Below are 19,617 nucleotides of genomic sequence, written 5' to 3'. Positions count from 1 at the left end.
AACCCAGGGTAATTTGGATGCAGTAGGACGTGCAACATAGCATTGTAAAAATGATTGTAAAGGGCATTTTAGCATAGAAATTATCCTGTTAAAAATTCTTACAAACGTTACAGAATTATACAAAACGGTGTAAAAATAAACGATGATAAAGCAATAGATAACATAAATGCACACAGGCTGACTGAGATTATTCTAACGATAACGTTTTTGGTTTTTTTAGTTCCATTCTCAATCATTTCCTATCATGGCATACATAACTTATTAGCTTGGGTGGGGAGGGCATTTTGTTCTATAACTTTACATTAATTCAACCAGCAACTACTAAAACTTCAGTTCTTCCTGAAAACGAGGGGGAAAAAAATAATAGAATCACAAAATTGGTGTACGTGGTAGTTAGAAAGGTGATTCAACTAAATTGCAATATTGAAGTATTTTGCATGCATTTTATTTACCAGTATACCCAGGGGAGCTATGTAAGCCAGAAATTAATATATTGTTTGCTTTTTAAAAATACACTACATGACTTCTAGTTCAACAGATCTGGAAACAATACCAGGGAAGCAATTTTCATTACAAGAATAATTTATTTGTTTTTCTAGTTCCAGCATTCTTATAGGCCTAAACCCCATCTTGACAGAAAAAGAGAGGCCACTTCATTTTATTATAGGGATATTTTTATTTTATCCTTACTTTTTACCTCTTCAATGTGTGTCTCTGGATTCGCTTCAACCAAGCCTGATAACAACACTCAAGACTGCATGGCATAAAGTTTTGTGACACACAAGAGAAAAATGGTATCTGAGTCTAGAGGTTTTTTTTAGACATTGGATAGATGTAGGAGTTTGACAGAAAAATTTGATAGAAGGGGACACGGTGGCTCAGTGGCTAAGACGCTGAGCTTGTCGATCAGAAAGGTTGGCAGTTCGAATCCCTAGCGCTGCGTCACGGAGTGAGCTCCCGTTACTTGTCCCAGCTTTTGCCAACTTAGCCGTTCGAAAGCACATAAAAAATGCAAATAGAAAAATAGGGGCCATTTTGGTGGGAAGGTAACAGCGTTCCATGCGCCTTCGAAGGCATTTAGTCATGCTGGCCACATGACCACGGAGACGTCTTCGGACAGCACTGTCTCTTCGGCTTTGTAACGGAGAGGAGCAGCACCCCCTAGAGCCAGAAACGACTCACATGTATGTGCGAGGGGAACCTTTACCTTTTAGACTTAGGAGAATCAAGGTAGAATGAGGTCTGAGGGAGACACCAAAAAGAGAACATTGAACTTGCCCCTTGGCTGCCTCATCGCTAGAAGGACAGAAGGACATCACCCATGAGAGGTCCACCAGAGTGATCTTCTGCATCGAAAGAGATGGCAAAACCCAATCTGCTTTCATCCAAGAGAAGGGACGTGGGTGAAAAACAAAATGCAGATTTGTTTACTGACATTATGCACTTAAAGGGGGTGTGCATAAGCACACCAGCATGCCTACTGTCTCTGTCTTCATTTATCTGTATTTACTTCCTTTATTCTTGTTTATGTTCATGCTTATGCTTGTTATCTTCTACATGTTTGACAAATAAATAAAATAAAACTATGGGAGATTGTCAAATCAGATGCTAAGAGGAGTCTACAGGTGGGTTTCCCTCAGGGGTGGGATTCTACCAGTTTGCACCTATTCGCTAGAACTGGTTGTTAACATTCTAAGCAGTTTGGAGAACCAGTTGTTAGAAGAAATTACTGGGCTAATCCTGTAAGGAAGGCAGGAAGGAAACATTCTGGTGTTGCTTACAGAAACTGCCTCTCCGTTAACCCTTATTACATTCTCAGCAGGACTAGAGTCCCTGTCTCTGGAACTTCTCTGGAGGCTTTTTTTTCTCCTTTGTTGGTACATTGCTTGTGTGGAGTGACCATTCAAAGTTACAATGGCATTGAAAAAAGTGACTTATGACCCCTTTTCACACTTACGACTGTTGCAGCATCCCCACAGTCATGAGAGGCCAGGTGAGGAGATGCGTGCCTCAATGTGAGTGATGTTGAGTTGGCCACGCCCAGCCAGTCACATGACCACCAACCCACGTCCATCCAGTCACATGACAACTAAGCCACGCTCACCAACCAAGCCACAGAACCAGTTGTTAAAAAATGTGAATCCCACCCCTGGTTTCCCCTCATTTCATCTTTCAAATCAACATATGGGAAGAAGAAGGCACTATAGATTGGGGTTAAACCTGCTCCCCACAGGTTCCCTTAAAGAAAGCCTAATCAAGTGAGGGATTCCTTGTGGGGACATGATCCTTCTCCTTTCACCGACAGCAAGGAGCTTCTTTGAGGAGAGCTGGAACTTAAATCAGGATAACGTCAATTCTTTTCTCCTAACCTCACATCGCCCTCTGATCTGATTTGATGCAGAGAAAAATCCCTATTTAATATAGCCTAAATCCCAGTGATTTCTCTGGTTGAGTTCCAGCTAGGTTCCAGCTGTCTAAATAAATACACATATTGCTTGAAAGTCATTTAGAGGCTTATATATAAGACATGTTAAAACCCACAGATAAAAACGCACTCAGGAGAAACAAGTTGTGCTTAAAAACACCAAAACAAAACCTTCTTTGGCACACCTTCCACCCAGATGCAGAGCAATCTTTCAGTTCCCGCTATAAAATTTTCAGAGAGCTTTAAGCAATTTAGAATATATAACTTCTCAAATCCTAGCCAGCTTCTCAAGAGAGAGAGAGAGAGAAAGGATTTTCAGCAGCATCCATAAAGTGAGCAGAGAAAGAGAGAGAGAGAGAAAGGATTTTCAGCAGCATCCATAAAGAATTTTTTTTTAATAAAAAAACCAGAAGGCAAAATTAATTCTACAGACAATCCCACCTGTACAATACAAGAGACACGAGCGCCTCAAAAATCTAATTAAGTTGGAAAGAATGGCTACTATTGGTGTTTTTTTAAAAAAACACAAATGAAGAAACCCAGGACTGCAAAGCACCCAGGCCTATTAAAGCCTTCGTGCAATTCTTAAGACTTAGAATAATTTTATTGTCCCTTTGAATGTACACTAATCGACATACATTAAAATGAAATTTCATTGCATTCAGCTCTCAAAGAGCCTCCACCTCCAATATACACTACCAATACATGACCATTTTTGCACATACCCACATATATTATAGGACACAGAGAAACACCACAGTCTAGTTCAGATGTATACATGTACATTTTACAGAATCAGGTAGTCCTGCTGGAAATACTTCGAAACTTCCACCCAGAGGGGAGCAACAGATACAGACTGTGAAGTGGGTGTGTGGGGTCTCTAACAATGCTTCGAGCTCTAAGCACATAGTGCTTATAAACAATATCCTGAATAACGGGGTGCAAGTTTCCTATAATCTTCTCCGCTATCCTCACCACTCTCTGTAGGGACTTTCTATCTGAGGCACTGTGGCCAGCAAACCAAACGGGGATACACTTTGTCGAAACGCTTCTAGCTGCCAAGCAAATCTGGCCAAACAAGGACGAGCACAAGAAAACTCTACTTGCTAGACGTACTTGCCCACTCATGTAGTCTGGGATCACTGCCGCAACTATCCGCAACACCAAAATAGGGATCCAGAGCCGGAAAGCTATTTTAATATGCTGCCTCGGATTGAGCGGCATGAGCAATTGAAGCAGAGAAGCCGAAAGCATAAAGGCAAAAAAAAAAAAAAAAAGAAGGAGAGAGAGAGATGAATTCAGAGTCAACGTGTTCAGTGTGTTGGCTTTCAAAGATGCCGGCTCCAAATGGAGAATTTCAGAAGAGAATTATTCACGTCTCCAATCCTGACAGCTACAGCTCAGCAGGAAGAAGAAGAGGAGGAGGAGGAGGAGGACAGTAATCGTTCTTCAATTTCTACCCTCTTGAGGGAATGTGTATTTTTAGTGTATTCCATCTTAACGGTGACAAGCCAACCAAAATTGGAGCCAGAAGGTCTCCTCAGGGAGACCCCCTATTGAGGGCAACCGATGGGGGAAGATTGCTCCTCGCGCAGATAATTGAACGGGGAGTTTGCTGTCGAAGCCAATCTTTTCTTTAAAAACATTATCCCTTTTCATTGGGCTGGTTTACTTTTTATTTGGGACATCCGATGACCTCGTTTATCTTTGCATCCTGTCCTAAAACCGACTTATTTTGCATGGGTTTATGGGAAGGATTTGAAATGAACCTGGAACCATGCAGGAATAGAGGCAGTCCTTGGACTTACAAACGAGCGCAATGTTTCTGTTTCCAAAGATGTCAGGAGAAACATTCGAAATCAACCATTCTCAACCTGACACCTTTCAGGTGTGTTGATGTCCCAGCAAAGGCCAAGATCCTTGGAGAATTCTGGGAATTGAAGTCCACACATTGTGAGGGGACATGAGCGGGGAAAATTGTCCTACGTAATAGCAATAGCACTTAGATTTATATACCACTTGACAGTGCTTTACAGCCCTCTCTAAGTGGTTTACATAGTCAGCCTCTTGCCCTCAACAATTTGGGTCCTTGTTTTACCCACCTCAGAAGTCTGAGTCAACCTGGATCCCCATGAGATTTGAACTACCAAATTACAGTCAGCCAGCAGTCAGCAGAAGTAGCCTGCAGTACTGCACTCTCACCACTGCGCCACTGTGGATCATCATCAATCAAGCTGGATAGTTAACAGATGAAGTGCTACACCACCCTCTAGTAGAGTCTATATCTAAACTCCATAGTCTGGGAAGTTCACGCAGATCTCGTGATCTTTAAAAATGTCTCAAAAGGAGATACTTACATGTGTCGGCAAATATAGGTCATACACCGAGCCAGAGTCCACGTCAATGGCATGAAATCCTACGGCTGACCCATAAGTAACTTTCAGCCGCTGCCCGTTCTCCACAGTCAAATTAACCAAGAGTGGTTTTTGAGAAAGCGAGGTGAAAGACTGTAGAGGAAGAGAGATTTTTTTTCAAGTTTACACACCAGAATCTCGTCAATTAATGGTCAGCATTAAATTTGTGCCAAAGGAGGATCAACAGAATTCAAGGGAAGCTAGATGTGGAACATTTGTGGCAATGTAAGGATTCTAAGCTGATGACACATTTAACCCCGCCTCCCAAAGCATTGCCTGCTCTTCTCCGACATGAAAAGCAAACCATTTCAGAGTTTGGATAAACCTAAGCATAGATATAAAACAGATTTACGGCACTTCCCTATCACAACTTCCCTCCACCCCAGTGGTGGGATTCACATTTTTTTACTACTGGTTCTGTGGGCGTGGGAGGGGAAAGATATTGTAAAATCCCCATTCCCTTCCTCCAGTCCTCGGGGGGAAGTTACTGCAAAATCCGCATTTCTACCACATCCCACTAACCTACTTTCCAGCTCCGTTCTCCTGTGCAGGGCAACCAAAGAAGATGTAGCTGATCAACTGGACTCAGGAGGCAGAGGATAGATGGGGGCGGGGCCAGTCAGAGGTGATATTTGCCGGTTCTCTGAACTACTCAAAATTTCCGCCACCGGTTCTTCAGAACTGGTCAGAACCTGCTGAATACCACCTCTGCTCCACCCCAGCTACAAATCCAATGAAATGCAATTGGTTGAAAATCCTTTTGCTTCCATTCCTTAGCCTTCATTACAAGCCAAATATTCCCGGGACCGTCCACAAAAAGGAACTAATTGGATCAATTTAAGTTCTGCCATTTACCTTAAAAGCCATAAATTTGTGATATGGCTTGGGAGCCCAAGCGTAGACTTCGACCGAATTCTTCACGGCAATCACCAGAAACTTGATCCTCTCGTATTTCACTAGAAAGCAATCATTTCTTTTTTAATTGGCTAAGCATAAAGATTGAGAGAGCATTCTAAATCACTGTTTAAACAGCCAGGGTGTGTAGCCGAATGTAACAGGATTTTGATCTAGTGTGAATGCAACGGGAGTTGATCTACGATGCCGGAGAAAGTTGAGGGTCACGCAAAGACCTTGGTTTATCCCAGGATTCTAGCTCTTAGATCTACTACAGTTCCTCATTTGCATATTCATTTGGGAATAATTCAAAGCTAAAACGAACTGAAAGTAATCAAGCCCCAGCAGAATCATTATGTAAAGACTTATGTTAAAAACAGAGCATCAACGATAATATAAATCTTGGTAAGATATTATCTCAATAGCCCCCTTCTCATGCTACAGATTGTGTGCAAATAACTTGTCTCAGCACACTGTATATAGTTGCAAGATATATTCCGGGATCCTGTGTTGAACAAACAAGGGTTGCATTAACCTCCAAATCTAGATTGTGCCAATAAATATACAGATTGGTTTCTGTCATATATTTCTGTCGTGAAATTGCTTCTGTGTATAATTTTTTTTTTTTTGCCACATCTCATGTGTCCATGTTTTATTTATATATTTAACTATTTTATTTATTTATATATTTATTTATCAAACATTTTCATTTTCTTTTTTTGTCTTCTTATGGATTCTTTTTTTTGACGGGGGGGTTTGTATTTTGTATTTTAACCTTGTCGTGAATAATAGATAGATAAATAGATAGATATGGATAGATGAATAGATGGATGGATGAATGGATGGATAAATGGATGGATGGATAGATAGATTGATTGATAGAGATAGATAAATAGAGAAAGATAGATATGGATGGATAGATGGACGGATAGATAGATAGATAGATAGATAGATAGATAGATAGATAGATAGATAGAGATTGATAGATAGAAAAGATAGATAGGTAGATGTATAAATAGATGGATGGATGGAAAGATAGATAGATAGATAGATAGATAGATAGATAGATAGATAGATATATATATAGATATGGATGAATGGATAGATAGATATAGATATATAGATATATAAAGAAAGAATGACCCTCGTTTTGCCTGACCCTTATTTTAATTGTGTTCAGTGCCCTTCCAGGGAAAGTACCACCCTCACCAACTTTGTAGTGTACACAGCCTTCTAGATCGCCCACCGAGACCCAGCCTTGTCGCTTCTCCACATCGGGATCGTTCCGCAGAATCTTGTTTCGTAGCCAAGACAGATAATATACCCGTAGCTTATTCTTTTTGCCTGCGTGGAACAGAAGCAAAAAAAAAAAAAAAAAAGAGGAGCATATTAAAATTGACTTCTGCAGACAATTCCATCACTGTCATGGTTGTACTAAGCTGGATCATAAAATTATAGAGTTGGAAGCAGATTCAGTTGGTTCTGACCAGTTCTGGAGAACCGGTAGTGGAAATTTTGAGTAGTTTGGAGAACCGGCAAATACCACCTCTGATTGGCCCCGCCCCCATCTATTCTTCACCTCCCGAGTCCCAGCTGATTGGCTGGGTCTTCTCTGGTTGCCCTGCACAGGAGAATGGAGCTGGAAAGCAGGTTAGTGGGGTGGGGAGGGAAGGGGGATTTTGCAGTATCCATCCCCTGCCACGCCCACCAAGCCATGCCCACAGAACCAGTAGTAAAAAAAATTGAATCCCACCACTGCCTCCTTCCCTTAACCATTCATTATATGGTTTAGTCTTCAGATCCCTGATCTTCTTCATAAAGGTTTGGCAAGAGGTGGCAACATTTTATAATCCAGTTTTATGGCCTAATCGTCCCCCTCTCTCATTGCTTGGTGTTGAATGGTCGGTCAGAAGCTTTTGGACCGCAAACAAACCTGAGATGGTAATTAGCACGTTCAATCCTTCCAACACGTCCATCTGTTGAAAGCGTCTCCGACTGATCAAGGAATAAACTCGACCTTGTCCACTCCGGTCCAGAAGCCACAATCCGTTTTCGGATCCAACAAGTAAATTGACCCCTGTTGAAGTGCGAAGAACATAGCATGGAATGACAAGCGTATCTTTGGAATGGCTGGGTCTTTCAACTATGGTTTGGGTTAAAACAAATAGCCTGGAAACAATCCAAGAACAGTCACCACTGTCCTGTACCATTTTAGACAAATGGTTATCCAATCTCTTCTTAAAAACATCCAGTGTTGTACGCTCCGTCCCATATTTGGTTCAGACCAGGTTGCCCTGATTTTTTTAAAAAAACACTTAATCTCTACCCTGGTATAACCAACAAAGCTAGGTGAGCCCGTGGCTTAGAGGGTAATACATAAAGGCAGGGCTAGATGAATCAAAAATTGGAATTAAGATCGCTAGGAGAAATATCAACAATCTCAGATATGCAGATGACGTCATTCTCATGGCAGAAAGTGAAGAGGAACGAAAGAGCCTCTTGATACAGGTGAAGAAGGAGAGTGAAAAAGTTGGCTTGAAACTCAACACTGAGAAAACTAAGGTCATGGCATCCGGCCCTCTCAATTCCTGGCAAATAGAGGGGGAAGAAATGGAGGTAATGACAGATTATATTTTCCTGGGCTCCAAGGTCATCGCAGATGGGGACTGCAGCCAAGAAATTAAAGGACGCTTGCTCCTGGAGAGGAAAGCTATGGCAAATCTAGACAGCACACTCAAAAGCAGAGGCATCCCCCTGCCAACCAAAGTGTGTAGAGTCGAGGCTGTGGTTTTCCCAGTTGCAATGTATGGCTGTGAAAGTTGGACCGTAAGGAAGGCTGAGCGCCAAAGAATGGAGGCCTTTGAACTCTGGGGCTGGAGAAGATTCCTGCGAATCCCTTGGACTGGAGGACCATCAATCTCAGAGGAGATCAACCCTGACTGCTCTTTAGAAGGCCAGATCCTGAAGATAAAAGGCAAAGGCTTTGACCACCTCATGAGAAGGAAGGACTCCCTGGAGAAGAGTCGAATGCTGGGAAAGATTGAGAGAAAAAGAAGAAGGGGATGGCAGAGAAGGAGGGGGCTGGATGGAGTCCCTGAAACAGTCGGCGTGAGCTTAAATGGACTCTGGGAGATGGTAGAGAACAGGAAGGGCTGGAGGAACATTGTCCATGGGGTCACAATGGGTCGGACACGACTTTGCAAATAATAACAATATGTAAGCAGCCCAGGTTCAAATCCCCGAAAGGGTATGGCTAGCTGATGAGAGCTAAATAGCTTGAAATAGATCTATACTATCTCCCTCTACTGTTTTTGTCAGTAAATATAAATTTAATCTAGTGTTAAGAGCATTCACAACTTCTGGAGGCCAGCAGTTCCACTGATTCAAACAGACATCTGAAGAAGATGAGGCTTCCATTAGGTTGGGCCCTGTTGATAGGTTTGATAAGGCAAGTTGTGAGGTAAGGAATGAAAACAAAATGGAAGAATTGTGTATCGTGGGTCAGGGTGAGGGAAGCAAAAGAAGCTCCAAGCAAGAGGCTGATAAGAAGACGGCGTTCTTCACCTCAGCACACACATCATTAACCAGCTTTGCTGTGCTGTTCTGTTCCTAATTTAAAAACTTGGCCTCTTCCAAACATACATCAAATGAAACCCAGAGAGCTGTAAACTGTAAATTTACATTTCCTGAGATAATTTTTTTCCTGGCATTTTCATTCGTTTATTTTGTTCCTCATTTAAGACTTAAGTCAAAGCAGAAAGGCAGGAGCAAAATATTGTGCCGGCTTCGTGAAGCCTGTCGCTTGATGTCAGAAAGATGAAAAATGAAAGCCGGTGCAGAACCACAAGAATGTAATGTTGAAACAACTGAGAGTGGAGTCTTGCTTTTGGTATATTGAACGTTGAGGTAGGAACCAGGGGTGAGCTTCAAATTTTTTAGCAAAGGGTTCTCTGCCCGGTTGCTGGGTGGGTGTGGCCAGGGTAGGCGTGGCCTAGTTGGCCTCCTGCACCACAGCCTGGGGGAGGGGGAGCTTTTTGCCCTCCCCCAGCTCCGGAGGCTCTCTGGAAACTTGAAACAGACCAATTTCCGGCTTGCTAAACTTCCGGGCCGTGTGGGTGGGGCAGGGCCAACCAGGAGTGGGATTTAGGGGTTCTCCGAACTGCACAGAATCTTAGCCCAGGGGCTCTTCCAAACCCCCAGCAGCCCAGCCCTGGTAGGAACCCATGGTGGCCATCACCTGATGCTCTCAGTCCATTCCAAAATGGAGGGAAGTAGATGTATCTAAATGGACACCTTGAGAGGAGATGCCGGACCTCCTTCACCACTCTCAATGCCTCCACAGATGGAGAGAGGACCAGGTTTGTTGTGGCCTGTCGGCCGCCGGTCCCTCCAGCAGCTGAATCAGAGGAGGAGGTGTGGGAGTCAGGGTTAGCATCAAGGCAACCTGGGAGCTCCGAGGAAGAAGAGGAAATGGAGCTGGCAGAGAGAGAGAAACAGACAGAGGTGGAGCTTGGGCTGTCTGTCAGCTCTCAGAGGGAGAGTCAACAGCCCCAGGTCTGGAGGTGGCTGATGAGGAAGAGGAGGAACAGCTGGGTCCAGTGCCTGACGCGAGGATGCACAGAAGGCAGAGGAGAGGAGAGCAGTGGAAATCTATGGGCCGGTCCTTGGGACGGAAGAGCCATCGCTGCTAGCGAAGCCCTACCCTACCTCTGGGGATAAAAGGCAGGGGGCAGAGATGAATAGGTCTGGCACACAACTATTCATCTTCTGGCCGGACTTGTTAGCCTGTGCCAAGAGAGAAACTTGAAGGAATCTTTAAGTTCACGTCAGAGGGTTTGTCACGTTTGAAGAACTGGGTCAGAACAAGGTTCTTGCTTACAATGGGTGCACAAAACCTTTCCTTTCTTAGTTTTACACGAGGAAAAAGAAGCCAGGACTCTATAGAGCAACATCTTGTTGAAGTTCAAGAAAGATATAATAAAGACATAAATAAGTGAATCGTTTTCTTAGTTTTCCCCGCCTGCTCTTAGTGCTCCAGAATGGTTCCTTGGTTCCACCTCTCCTACCACCCTATCACCAAGACTGTATCCAGATATTATACTAAGCCATGGCTTAGCCATAGTTTGTTGAGTAGAACACAATGCCTGGATCTGTCCACGATCAAACCATGGATACCTCAATGTACTAAGGCCAAACCAAACCAGGTTGAGCAGACATGAGGCAACATTTGAACTCTACATTCAAAAGTCTGTGTCCTACATGGTCTGAAAGGGCAAAAAAACCTGGCCCTGTTGTCTAAACACCTGCCTCTGCTTCAAACCAGGTGACTCACCCCACAGCGCAGCACACAAGATTTCGGAATTGAACTTCTTTTTATATTTGCGGATTTCGGGGCTGTCACTCTGTGGCCGGATATTTGTAGGGTTCACATTGACCACAGAACCTTTTCTTGTATTTTGCCGGCTAGGAGGATCCATTTTCACATTAGACGCTGGAAGGAAAAAGAGAGAAGATTTATGAACATAGCTGTTGAGTTTGAACATCTCTAAAAGTACATGGCATCTAATATTCTACTTTCTAATAAGAGTGGGGTAAGGTTACGAATTACGATGATGGTTATGACATGTGGTGGACTGGCAGGGAGAGGAATGGAAGAGAGACAGATGTCAGCAATCAAGAGATAGAAAATGAGGCTGTTGGCAACTATCTCCTAAATGACACCTGAGTTCAGGTGGCAAGAAATCCAGGAAGAAGCGTTTCAAATAATTTAATGAGGTTCTGCTTAAATATTTCCCTATAACTCAGACATTCTTATTAGTTTAGTTTACTTTATTGTCATTGCACCTCGTGCAACGAAATCAAACACCAGTGTACATCCTGACCATGAAAATAAACACAAACGCACATCCTTCACACCCCACACATTGAACCGAAAACCCACAACACTGCACCAACACTGCACTATACAGTAGAATTCAAAAGAGCTACTGCCCTGGGATAGAACCTCTTTTTCAGCCTATTTGTCTTTCTTTTTATTATTCTGTACTGTCTGCCAGATGGTAATAGTTCAAAAAAAGGGTTCCCAGGATGAGATGGATCTTTGAGGATGTTTTGAACTTTCTTAAGGCAGCGGGAGCTATAAAGCTCTTCCAAAGAGGGGAGAGGGCAACCAATGATCTTCTGGGCAATGACATTAACCCTCTGGAGTGCTTTCCTATCTGCCCCTGTGCAACTGGCAAACCATATAGAGGTGTAGTATGTTAAAATGTTCTCTATGGTGCAGCAGTAGAAGGTCACCAGCAGTTTCTCATTCAGTTGTTGTTTTCTGAGAAGCATCAGGTGGTATAATTTCTGCTGGGCCCTTTTGACCAGGGCTGCAATGTGGGTACTCCAAATCAGGTCCTCTTTTAGGGTAACCCCCAGAAACTTAAAACTGGCCACTTGCTCCCCTCGGTCTCCCTTGATAAACAAGGGATGGATTTCTGATCTGTTCCTTCTACAGTCCACTATAAGCTCCTTGGTCTTATTGGTGTTGAGGACCAAGTTATTGTCTCCACACCACGAAAGCAACCGGTCCACCTCATCTTGGTAGGCAGACTCATCCCCCCTGGAGATGAGTCCCACCACTGACAAAAGACAATATTGGTAGCTCAAAGTTGTACTCTGGGTTCCTTAATGTTTTCTGAGTTTGGTTGTTTTCTTGCACATGTTTCATGACCCTACCAGGTAACATCATCAGTGCTAGACGCAAGTGGGATTTGCTCCTTGTTTAAAACAGAACTATCCAGCAGCCAACACCCAGGTAAGCAGGGATTAATCCCAGTCAAACAATCAAACAGAAAACAATACCCTAATTTAGGAACTACCCCGGAGAAAAACAGCTGGATCGGGAAGCACAGAATATGAAAGCAAACCCCACTCCCTTCTAGCACGGATGATGTTACCTTGTTGGGTAATGAAAAGTCTGCAAGAAAACGACCAAGAACCCCACAATTCTTATCACAGTTTTCAAGTTCTTCATTTACTCCAGAATAGCTCTGGCCCTACTGATATTGGGGCAATTCTTGCTTCTTGGTCTTGCCCATCCTACATGGAGTTTAACATTGATGGTCTGTTCAACCAACTCTACAGATTCCAGGGACTTACATTCTAACCACTGAGCTTTGACCTCATCCTGGATGCCAGGAAATTATAGTTCCACCCACTTAGTAAAAGAGACAAGGATGACCTTATCTATACTCACGGGAACCACAGTTTGGTCCAGTTGGACTGGAGTGAGGCGAGATTTGGAGAAGTCTAGGATCAATGAAGGATGTAAAAGATGATGTAGAAGAAGAACTGTTTTTGGAAGGGGTACTGTCAGCATTCAGTGCCTGCTTTTAAAAATAAAAAATAAATTCAGGATATACCTCCAATTGCTTACTGCCAGGATTCAAGAGCTGCAGCTTATGGGCTGGATATGATGAAGCAAATAGTCACCATGTGAGATCTCACATAATTTGTGTTTGATATGTTGGGCTGCAGTCCCGAAATGGAGCTGCTGCTTATGCTGGTCGGAAAGAGTTCAGCGACTGGAGTCAATCCAGCTAAGGTCCTTCAAAGCCCAACGGGATGATGTGAGAAAGGGACATGACAATGAGCGAAGATCACAATTGATATTCTACTTAGGAGCATGATAGAAGAGATTTACCCCAACGCTTTCTGCTTCACCTTCAAATACAAAAAGTCAGTGGTGGTATTCAAATTGTTTTACTACCAGTTCTGTGGGCGTTGCTTGGTGTGGCATTCCCTTCCCACCCTGCTAACCTGCTTTCCAGCTCTGTTCTCCTGTGCAGGGCAACAAAATAAGACCCAGCCAATCAGTTGGGACTCAATGGGAGGCGGAGAAGAGATGGGGGAGGGGCCAGTCAGAGGTGGGATTTGCCGGTTCTCCCAATTACTCAAAATTTCTGCTAGTGGTTCTCCAGAACTGGTCAGAACCGGCTGAATACCACCTCTGCAAAAAGTGGATGTGGATAACAGATTAAGGGGAAGGAGCAGGAAGTAGATTTGATCAACCTCCCGCCTATATCCAAAGCAAAATAGCTCCTTCACAGAAGCGGGATTCAGCAGGTTCTGACCAGTTCTGGAGAACCAGTAAGGGAAATTTTGAATTGTCCGGAGAACCTGGAAATCCCACCTCTGACTGGAGATCTTGCAGTATCCTTCCCCTGCCACGCCCACCAAGCCACGCTTACAGAACCGGTAGTAACTACTCAAAATTCCCACTACTGCTCCTTCAGTTTCCCACGGATGGACTCTCTCATCAGTGGTGACCCAGGTGCATCACTTCTTGGGGCCCCATCTTGATTTGCATTTTTGCAGAACTGTACAACTATTAGACAATTGGACGCTCGTGTCCCTTCTACTTCTCCCCATACATGGTGGTCCTCAGATATGGTGGTCCTCAGAACCAGAAGTTCATCGTTCGCCTCCCCCTTTTTAAATCCTTTTAACATTTGTTACTGGTTTAAGAACTTTAACCTGGTTAGCAGGAGGATTGTTTGGAAGTTCTTGAGCAGAAGTTTTCATTTGGTTTGCTGGAATCTGACTCTGTTGGAGGAGGTCGGGCAGCAGGTAATTTTGGTTGTTCATGTTCCAGAGTTCTTCACGAGCGTCACAGCCATATTTTCCTGCAGCATTATCCTGCACCAAAGAACAAATTGAACCACTAAGTTGCAAGCAGGCTTAGGGAAGGGTTCTACACCCCTCCATTCTCCACCTTCCTTCCTTCCTATATGGGGAAACTTGTCCAAATCTCTGCCCTACCTCAAAGCTAATGGAGATCAGATTACGGGAGGAAAGTCAACACTCTGTGGATCAGGGGAATGGAATACAACAATATGGTGACAAAAATGGGATGCTGTTGGACAACATGGGCTTTAAAGCAGGGGTCTCCAGCCTTGGCCACTTTAAGACTTGTGGACTTCAACTCCCAGAGTTCCTGAGCTAACATGACTGGAGGAGGAATTCTGGGAGTTGAAGTCCACAAGTCTTAAAGTGGCCAAGGCTGGAGACTCCCGAGTTAGGTGATGGATTTGTGTGTTGTTACACACACACACACACACACACACACACACACAAAACTTTTTTCGTAATTTGGTGTAATTTACCAAGTTTGGGAAGCCCTGCCTTAAAATTTGGAGTGAGCCATAAGAAAAAGAACTTTCTTCCTCTTCCTCTTCCTCTTCTTCTTCTTTTTTAAATCAAGAAGAAATTTCCTGACAGTGAGAACAATTAATCAGTGGAACAGTGCTCCATCACCTGAGGTGTTCAAGAAAAGATTGGACAACCGTTTGGCCAGGATGATATGCAGTCTCCTGCCTTTAGCAGGGGGCTTGGACTAGAACAGGGGTCGCCAATCTTTTGGACCTCAGGGACCATCAAACTCATAATTTTAAATCCCGGGGACTACTAATATGAATTTTGACTGACGGAGGCTTGCTAATATTGGTGGGAGAGAGAGAGAGAGAGAGATCTGATCTAACCTTTCTCTCTCTCTCTCTCTCTCTCTCTCACACACACACACACACACCAACACACAGAGGCAGGGGTAGGATTAAAATTTCTTAACAACCGGTTCTGTGGGTGTGGCCTAATTGAATCACAGATTCACTCAGAGATCTATCTATCTGCAATCTGCTACCTGAGTCGGCATGGAAAATAGAAGATTCAGTTTTAAGGAAGCTTCAGCTCTGCTTTTAGATTAGCTAGAAGCCAAAAGTCCAATGGTTTCCTGCTTTCTAGCTAATCTAAATCTCCTGGCACAGCAGAACAGCTGATGGTTGGATAAAAAAAAGGAAAAATAGCAACTTAGAAGGCAAATTTGCTGGGGTAAGCTCTAGGATTCTATAAGTCTAAAGAGAAGTCTTCCGTGTCAAATTTTGAGAAAGCAGCAAGAGTTAGGGCCCACTTATTCTCCCCAAAACCTTTGTGAATGAAATCAAAGAAATGTCCATCCTGGATTTCTTTTGCAGTAAAAATAAACCTTCTTCAGACTGTATTGATGGGGTGCCTTGAATGACAGGAGAAGCGGATTTGGTACAGCTTTTATTTCTATTGGAATGTGTAAAGAATACATTGGCCTGCAAGCACGTTGGGTTTTATTAGAATGGAACTGTTTTGGATCGAAGCAGGCTTGGCGTCTTAACCCACAAACAACCTGGCTGCAGTCCCGACTGTGGTTTGGAAAATATTTGAATCCTTTCAGCTTTATCATCCCATGAGAGCTTCGGATTTGAAAGTTTGGCAATTCCTGAAAGGTTGCAGAGCCAAGAGGGATGCAACTGGAGATAATGGGATGCTGCCTCTTCCTCTCCAAGCAAATGTGAAGCCAGAACCGGAAAAAAGATGGTTTGTTGCTAGCATAGAAGAGGGAAACTGTCGGCCGTGGACTTTGCCGGCTGAGAGGAAGCTTGGCAGATGCCAGCATGAATCCAGAGGTGACACAAAGTTTTCAAAAGCCAAGATTTTCTCACTGGGAAAATATGGAAACATGGAGAAGAGAAGGATGCACAGGTAATCCTCAATTTACAGCCAAAATTGAGCACAGAGACTATGTCACTAGTCAAGACAGTTCTTAAGTGAGTTTTGTCCCCATTATATGACCACTTGTTAAGTGAATCGTTGGTGGTGCAGTGGCCTAGAGGTAGAGTTCTTGTCTCACAATCAGGAGGCTGTGAGTTCAATCCCTAGGTAGAAGCAGATATTTTTCTCTCTGGGCATGTTGAGATTATATCTGCTGAATATAACTCCACGTTGGCAACAGGAAGGGCATCCGGCCAGGAAACACTCAGCTCCATTCGGCTGCCTAGACTCCAACCCGCAAGGGATTATGGGGTCATTAAAAGAAGATGATGATTAAGCGAATCGCTGCAGTCGTTAAGTTGCTAAGACTCTCTTCTCGATTATTTAAGTCCATAAAATAGAACGCAACTCGCTGAACAATTACCTGGCCTACCAATGGCCTAGTTTTGATCGTAAATCAAATCTAGCAACAACATTCACAGGTGTTTCTTTTCCTTTAAAAAATTGGGGAGGTTTTGAATGGTCTAAAAGAAGTTTCAATGAAACTTTGTCCTCCCAAGCATTTAAGCTGACTTCATAACCTTTCATAATTCCCTTGCTTTTAATCTGATTATTCTAATTCCCGTAAGCCAAAGGATCAGATCTGGCTAACATGGAGATTTAGTGTGCTTGTTCAAAGTGTGAACCCCAAGGGAACCGAATCTAAAGAAAATATGGATAGATGTGCTTGTCCTGTTTTTTTTTTTTTTGTTTTTTTGAGAAAAAACTGCTCTTTATTTATCTTGTTTCATTTCCATCGTTTCCTTCCTGTATCTTCCCATAGCTTTCTAAAAAGGAACTACAGATAGTTCTCGAATGGCAACATTCATTTAGTGACTGTTTGAAGGCACTGGGAAAAGGGTTCTATTCTATTCTATTCTATTCTATTCTATTCTACTCTACTATGCTATACTATACTCTATTCTATTTTCCTTCCTTCCTTCTCTGTTCTAATTCTATTCTATTCTATTCTATTCTTCTCAAAGATCAGGAAAGCCAATTTGTACAACCAAAATGTGAGCAGACACTTGAAAAAAAGGGAGTGAGGCTAAGTTGCCAACTGGGCAGAAGGGAACATGACTTTTCCATTATTATTATTATTATTATTATTATTATTATTATTATTATTATTATTATTATTATTATTATTGTTATTATTGTTATTATTAATTTGGGGGGACCCATCCGCTGGATTCCTCTCCCAACCCTCGCGAAGAATTACCTGGCGATCCGCTACAAGGCAGGGAGAGTTCAGCTCAATCCCGTCAGCAACTCCTGCCCTTGAGAAGCCGGTCACTCCGTTGCCGAGCAGTTGCCTAGTAACAAATTCCAATTAGCGCAGGAGAAGGAGAGGAAAATCAATGCATTTTTAAAAGACCCTCCAAGAAAGAGGGTTCTTTTTTCCTTTTCTCCAAAGGAAAACCACACACACACACCTGTATACGCACACACACAAAATAAAAACATGAAAAAACAGCAGCATCCAAGAATCATTAATATCCCAAAAGTACTTTTTTTCAGGAGGCAGCTGGGGCTGTCTTTTTCTTTTTTTCTTTTGAAGACTTTTCGCTTCTGCTCCGAGAAACTTCTTCAGCTCTGACTGAATGGTGGAGGATGGAAGGACTGATATTCCTTGCAGACAGCTGGGGATGCTTACAACGGTCGTTACGTATGAAAAGTGATCCTAAGTCCCTTTTTTCCCCGGTGCCGTTGTAACGCCGAACAACCAGTCGACCAACTATATTGTACGTCAAGAACCCTCCGTACAGGACAGGCATAATATTTCATATTTAACTTCTGCTCTCCCCCAGGATAGAAATTTGGAAGTTTTTTTAAGCAAATGGTGTTTCCCTCCTTTCGTCTCCCCTCGTCCAAGGGTGGGCTGCTGGGGGTTCGGATGGGTTCGGGAGAGGCCCTAGCTTCTGCTGTGCAGGTCGGAGAACCCTCAAATCCCACTCCCGGGTGGCCTTGACCACCCCTCCCCGCACCTCCCCTCCCCGGAGTCCCCACGTGGCCCGTTTTGGATGCAGATAAGTGCAGGGCACGGCGGAGACTCAGGGAGAGTGAAAAATGAGCCTCCCAGAAGTTCAGGAAGGCCAGAAATAGGCCCGTTTCCAGCTTCTAGAGAGCCTCTGTAGCCCCGGGAAGGCCTTTTTCACCCTCCTGGAAGCTCAAAGAAAGCCTCCGGAGTCCGGGGAGGACAAAAACACCCCCCACTCCTTGCTGTGGTGCAGGAGGCTGACTAGGCCACGCCCACCATGGCCACGCCCACCCAGCCACCGGGCGGAGAACCTGTTGCTAAAATTTTTGAAGCCCACCCTTGCCCACTTCAAGCTTTTCTCCTCAAAAAGACCTGGCACATTTTGTTATCCTATCTCGTTCTGATCACGCGGATCACATTACTCCTCCGAGTAATGCCCAGATGGGCAGCTTGCAAATGGTGGCGCGAGCACCTTTGAAAGAGCGCATTCATCGGCATTCTGTGCGGAGGCAGCTATTTCCAAAAAGGGAAAGGTCAGAACCGACAGCTGGGCTCATTGTAAGGAAACCCAAAGCGTTGAAAGCCGCATCCAAATACGTGCCGCTCGGAACACAGGACCCTCCGCCTGGGAATGAAAAGGTGTAACGTTCATCGTCTCTCATCTTGGACCGACGCCAGCTGGAATCTGTGTCAAATCTGAGATATGATGGGGGGGACAAGGGACACCTGATCATCCCAATCGAACTGAAGTTATTTGATTTTTATTTTTATTTTTTTGGAAATTAGGCAGGCATTCAGAAATAATAAAAAAAAATGCACAGCAAAACATCATTTCTGGCATTTTGCTGATATTTCCACTCTGGAATTTTAAGGGATTCGTGTCCCCCCCTTTTTTTTTTAAACAGATGAAAACTGTCGTGGAGGCCAACAAGAAAGCAGAGTCAAGAAATAGAATAGAATGGAATGAATGAGCTGGAAGGGGCCTTGGAGGTCTTCTAGTCCAGCCCCCTGCTTAAGTAGAAAAGGGACTTTCTAGACTCTTCTGAAAAACCTCCAGTGATAAAGCACTTACAACTTCTGGTGGCATGCTGTTCCACTGGTTAATTGTCCTCACTGTTAAGACGTTTCTCTTTAGTTCTAGGCTGCTTCTCTCTTTGGTTAGTTTCCATCCATTGTTTCTTGTCCTGCCCTCAGGTGCTTTGGAAAATAATTTGATCCCTGTCTGTTTTGTGGCAGCCCCTCAAATACTGGAATACTATTATTATGCCACCCCTAATTCTTCTCTTCTTTAGACTAGC

The 19,617-nt window shown here is 43.6% G+C and overlaps 1 protein-coding gene across 2 annotated transcripts in view; it reads right to left on the bottom strand.

The window, feature by feature from the left end:
* The window catches only part of NRK (Nik related kinase), a 90,121-nt gene that overhangs the window by 11,801 nt on the left and 58,703 nt on the right, over positions 1-19,617 (bottom strand). Inside the window, exons 21-28 of one of the 2 annotated variants that reach the window (XM_087941147.1) lie at positions 17,561-17,654; positions 14,257-14,418; positions 12,977-13,109; positions 11,066-11,224; positions 7,667-7,810; positions 6,943-7,077; positions 5,695-5,795; positions 4,783-4,932 (exon numbers count right to left, since the gene is read on the bottom strand). In XM_087941147.1, coding sequence (XP_087797273.1) covers positions 4,783-4,932; positions 5,695-5,795; positions 6,943-7,077; positions 7,667-7,810; positions 11,066-11,224; positions 12,977-13,109; positions 14,257-14,418; positions 17,561-17,654 — 1,078 coding nt within the window. The remainder of the gene's footprint in view (positions 1-4,782; positions 4,933-5,694; positions 5,796-6,942; positions 7,078-7,666; positions 7,811-11,065; positions 11,225-12,976; positions 13,110-14,256; positions 14,419-17,560; positions 17,655-19,617) is intronic. The other variant, XM_087941148.1, reaches the window with a different exon arrangement.

Source organism: Pseudonaja textilis, chromosome 12, assembly GCF_049901715.1.
Source record: "Pseudonaja textilis isolate UNSWEBS1 chromosome 12, rPseTex1.2, whole genome shotgun sequence".
NCBI classification, from domain to species: domain Eukaryota; kingdom Metazoa; phylum Chordata; class Lepidosauria; order Squamata; family Elapidae; genus Pseudonaja; species Pseudonaja textilis.
The sequence above is the reverse complement of the archived record's forward strand: the minus strand, read 5'-3'. Positions and strand labels throughout refer to the sequence as shown.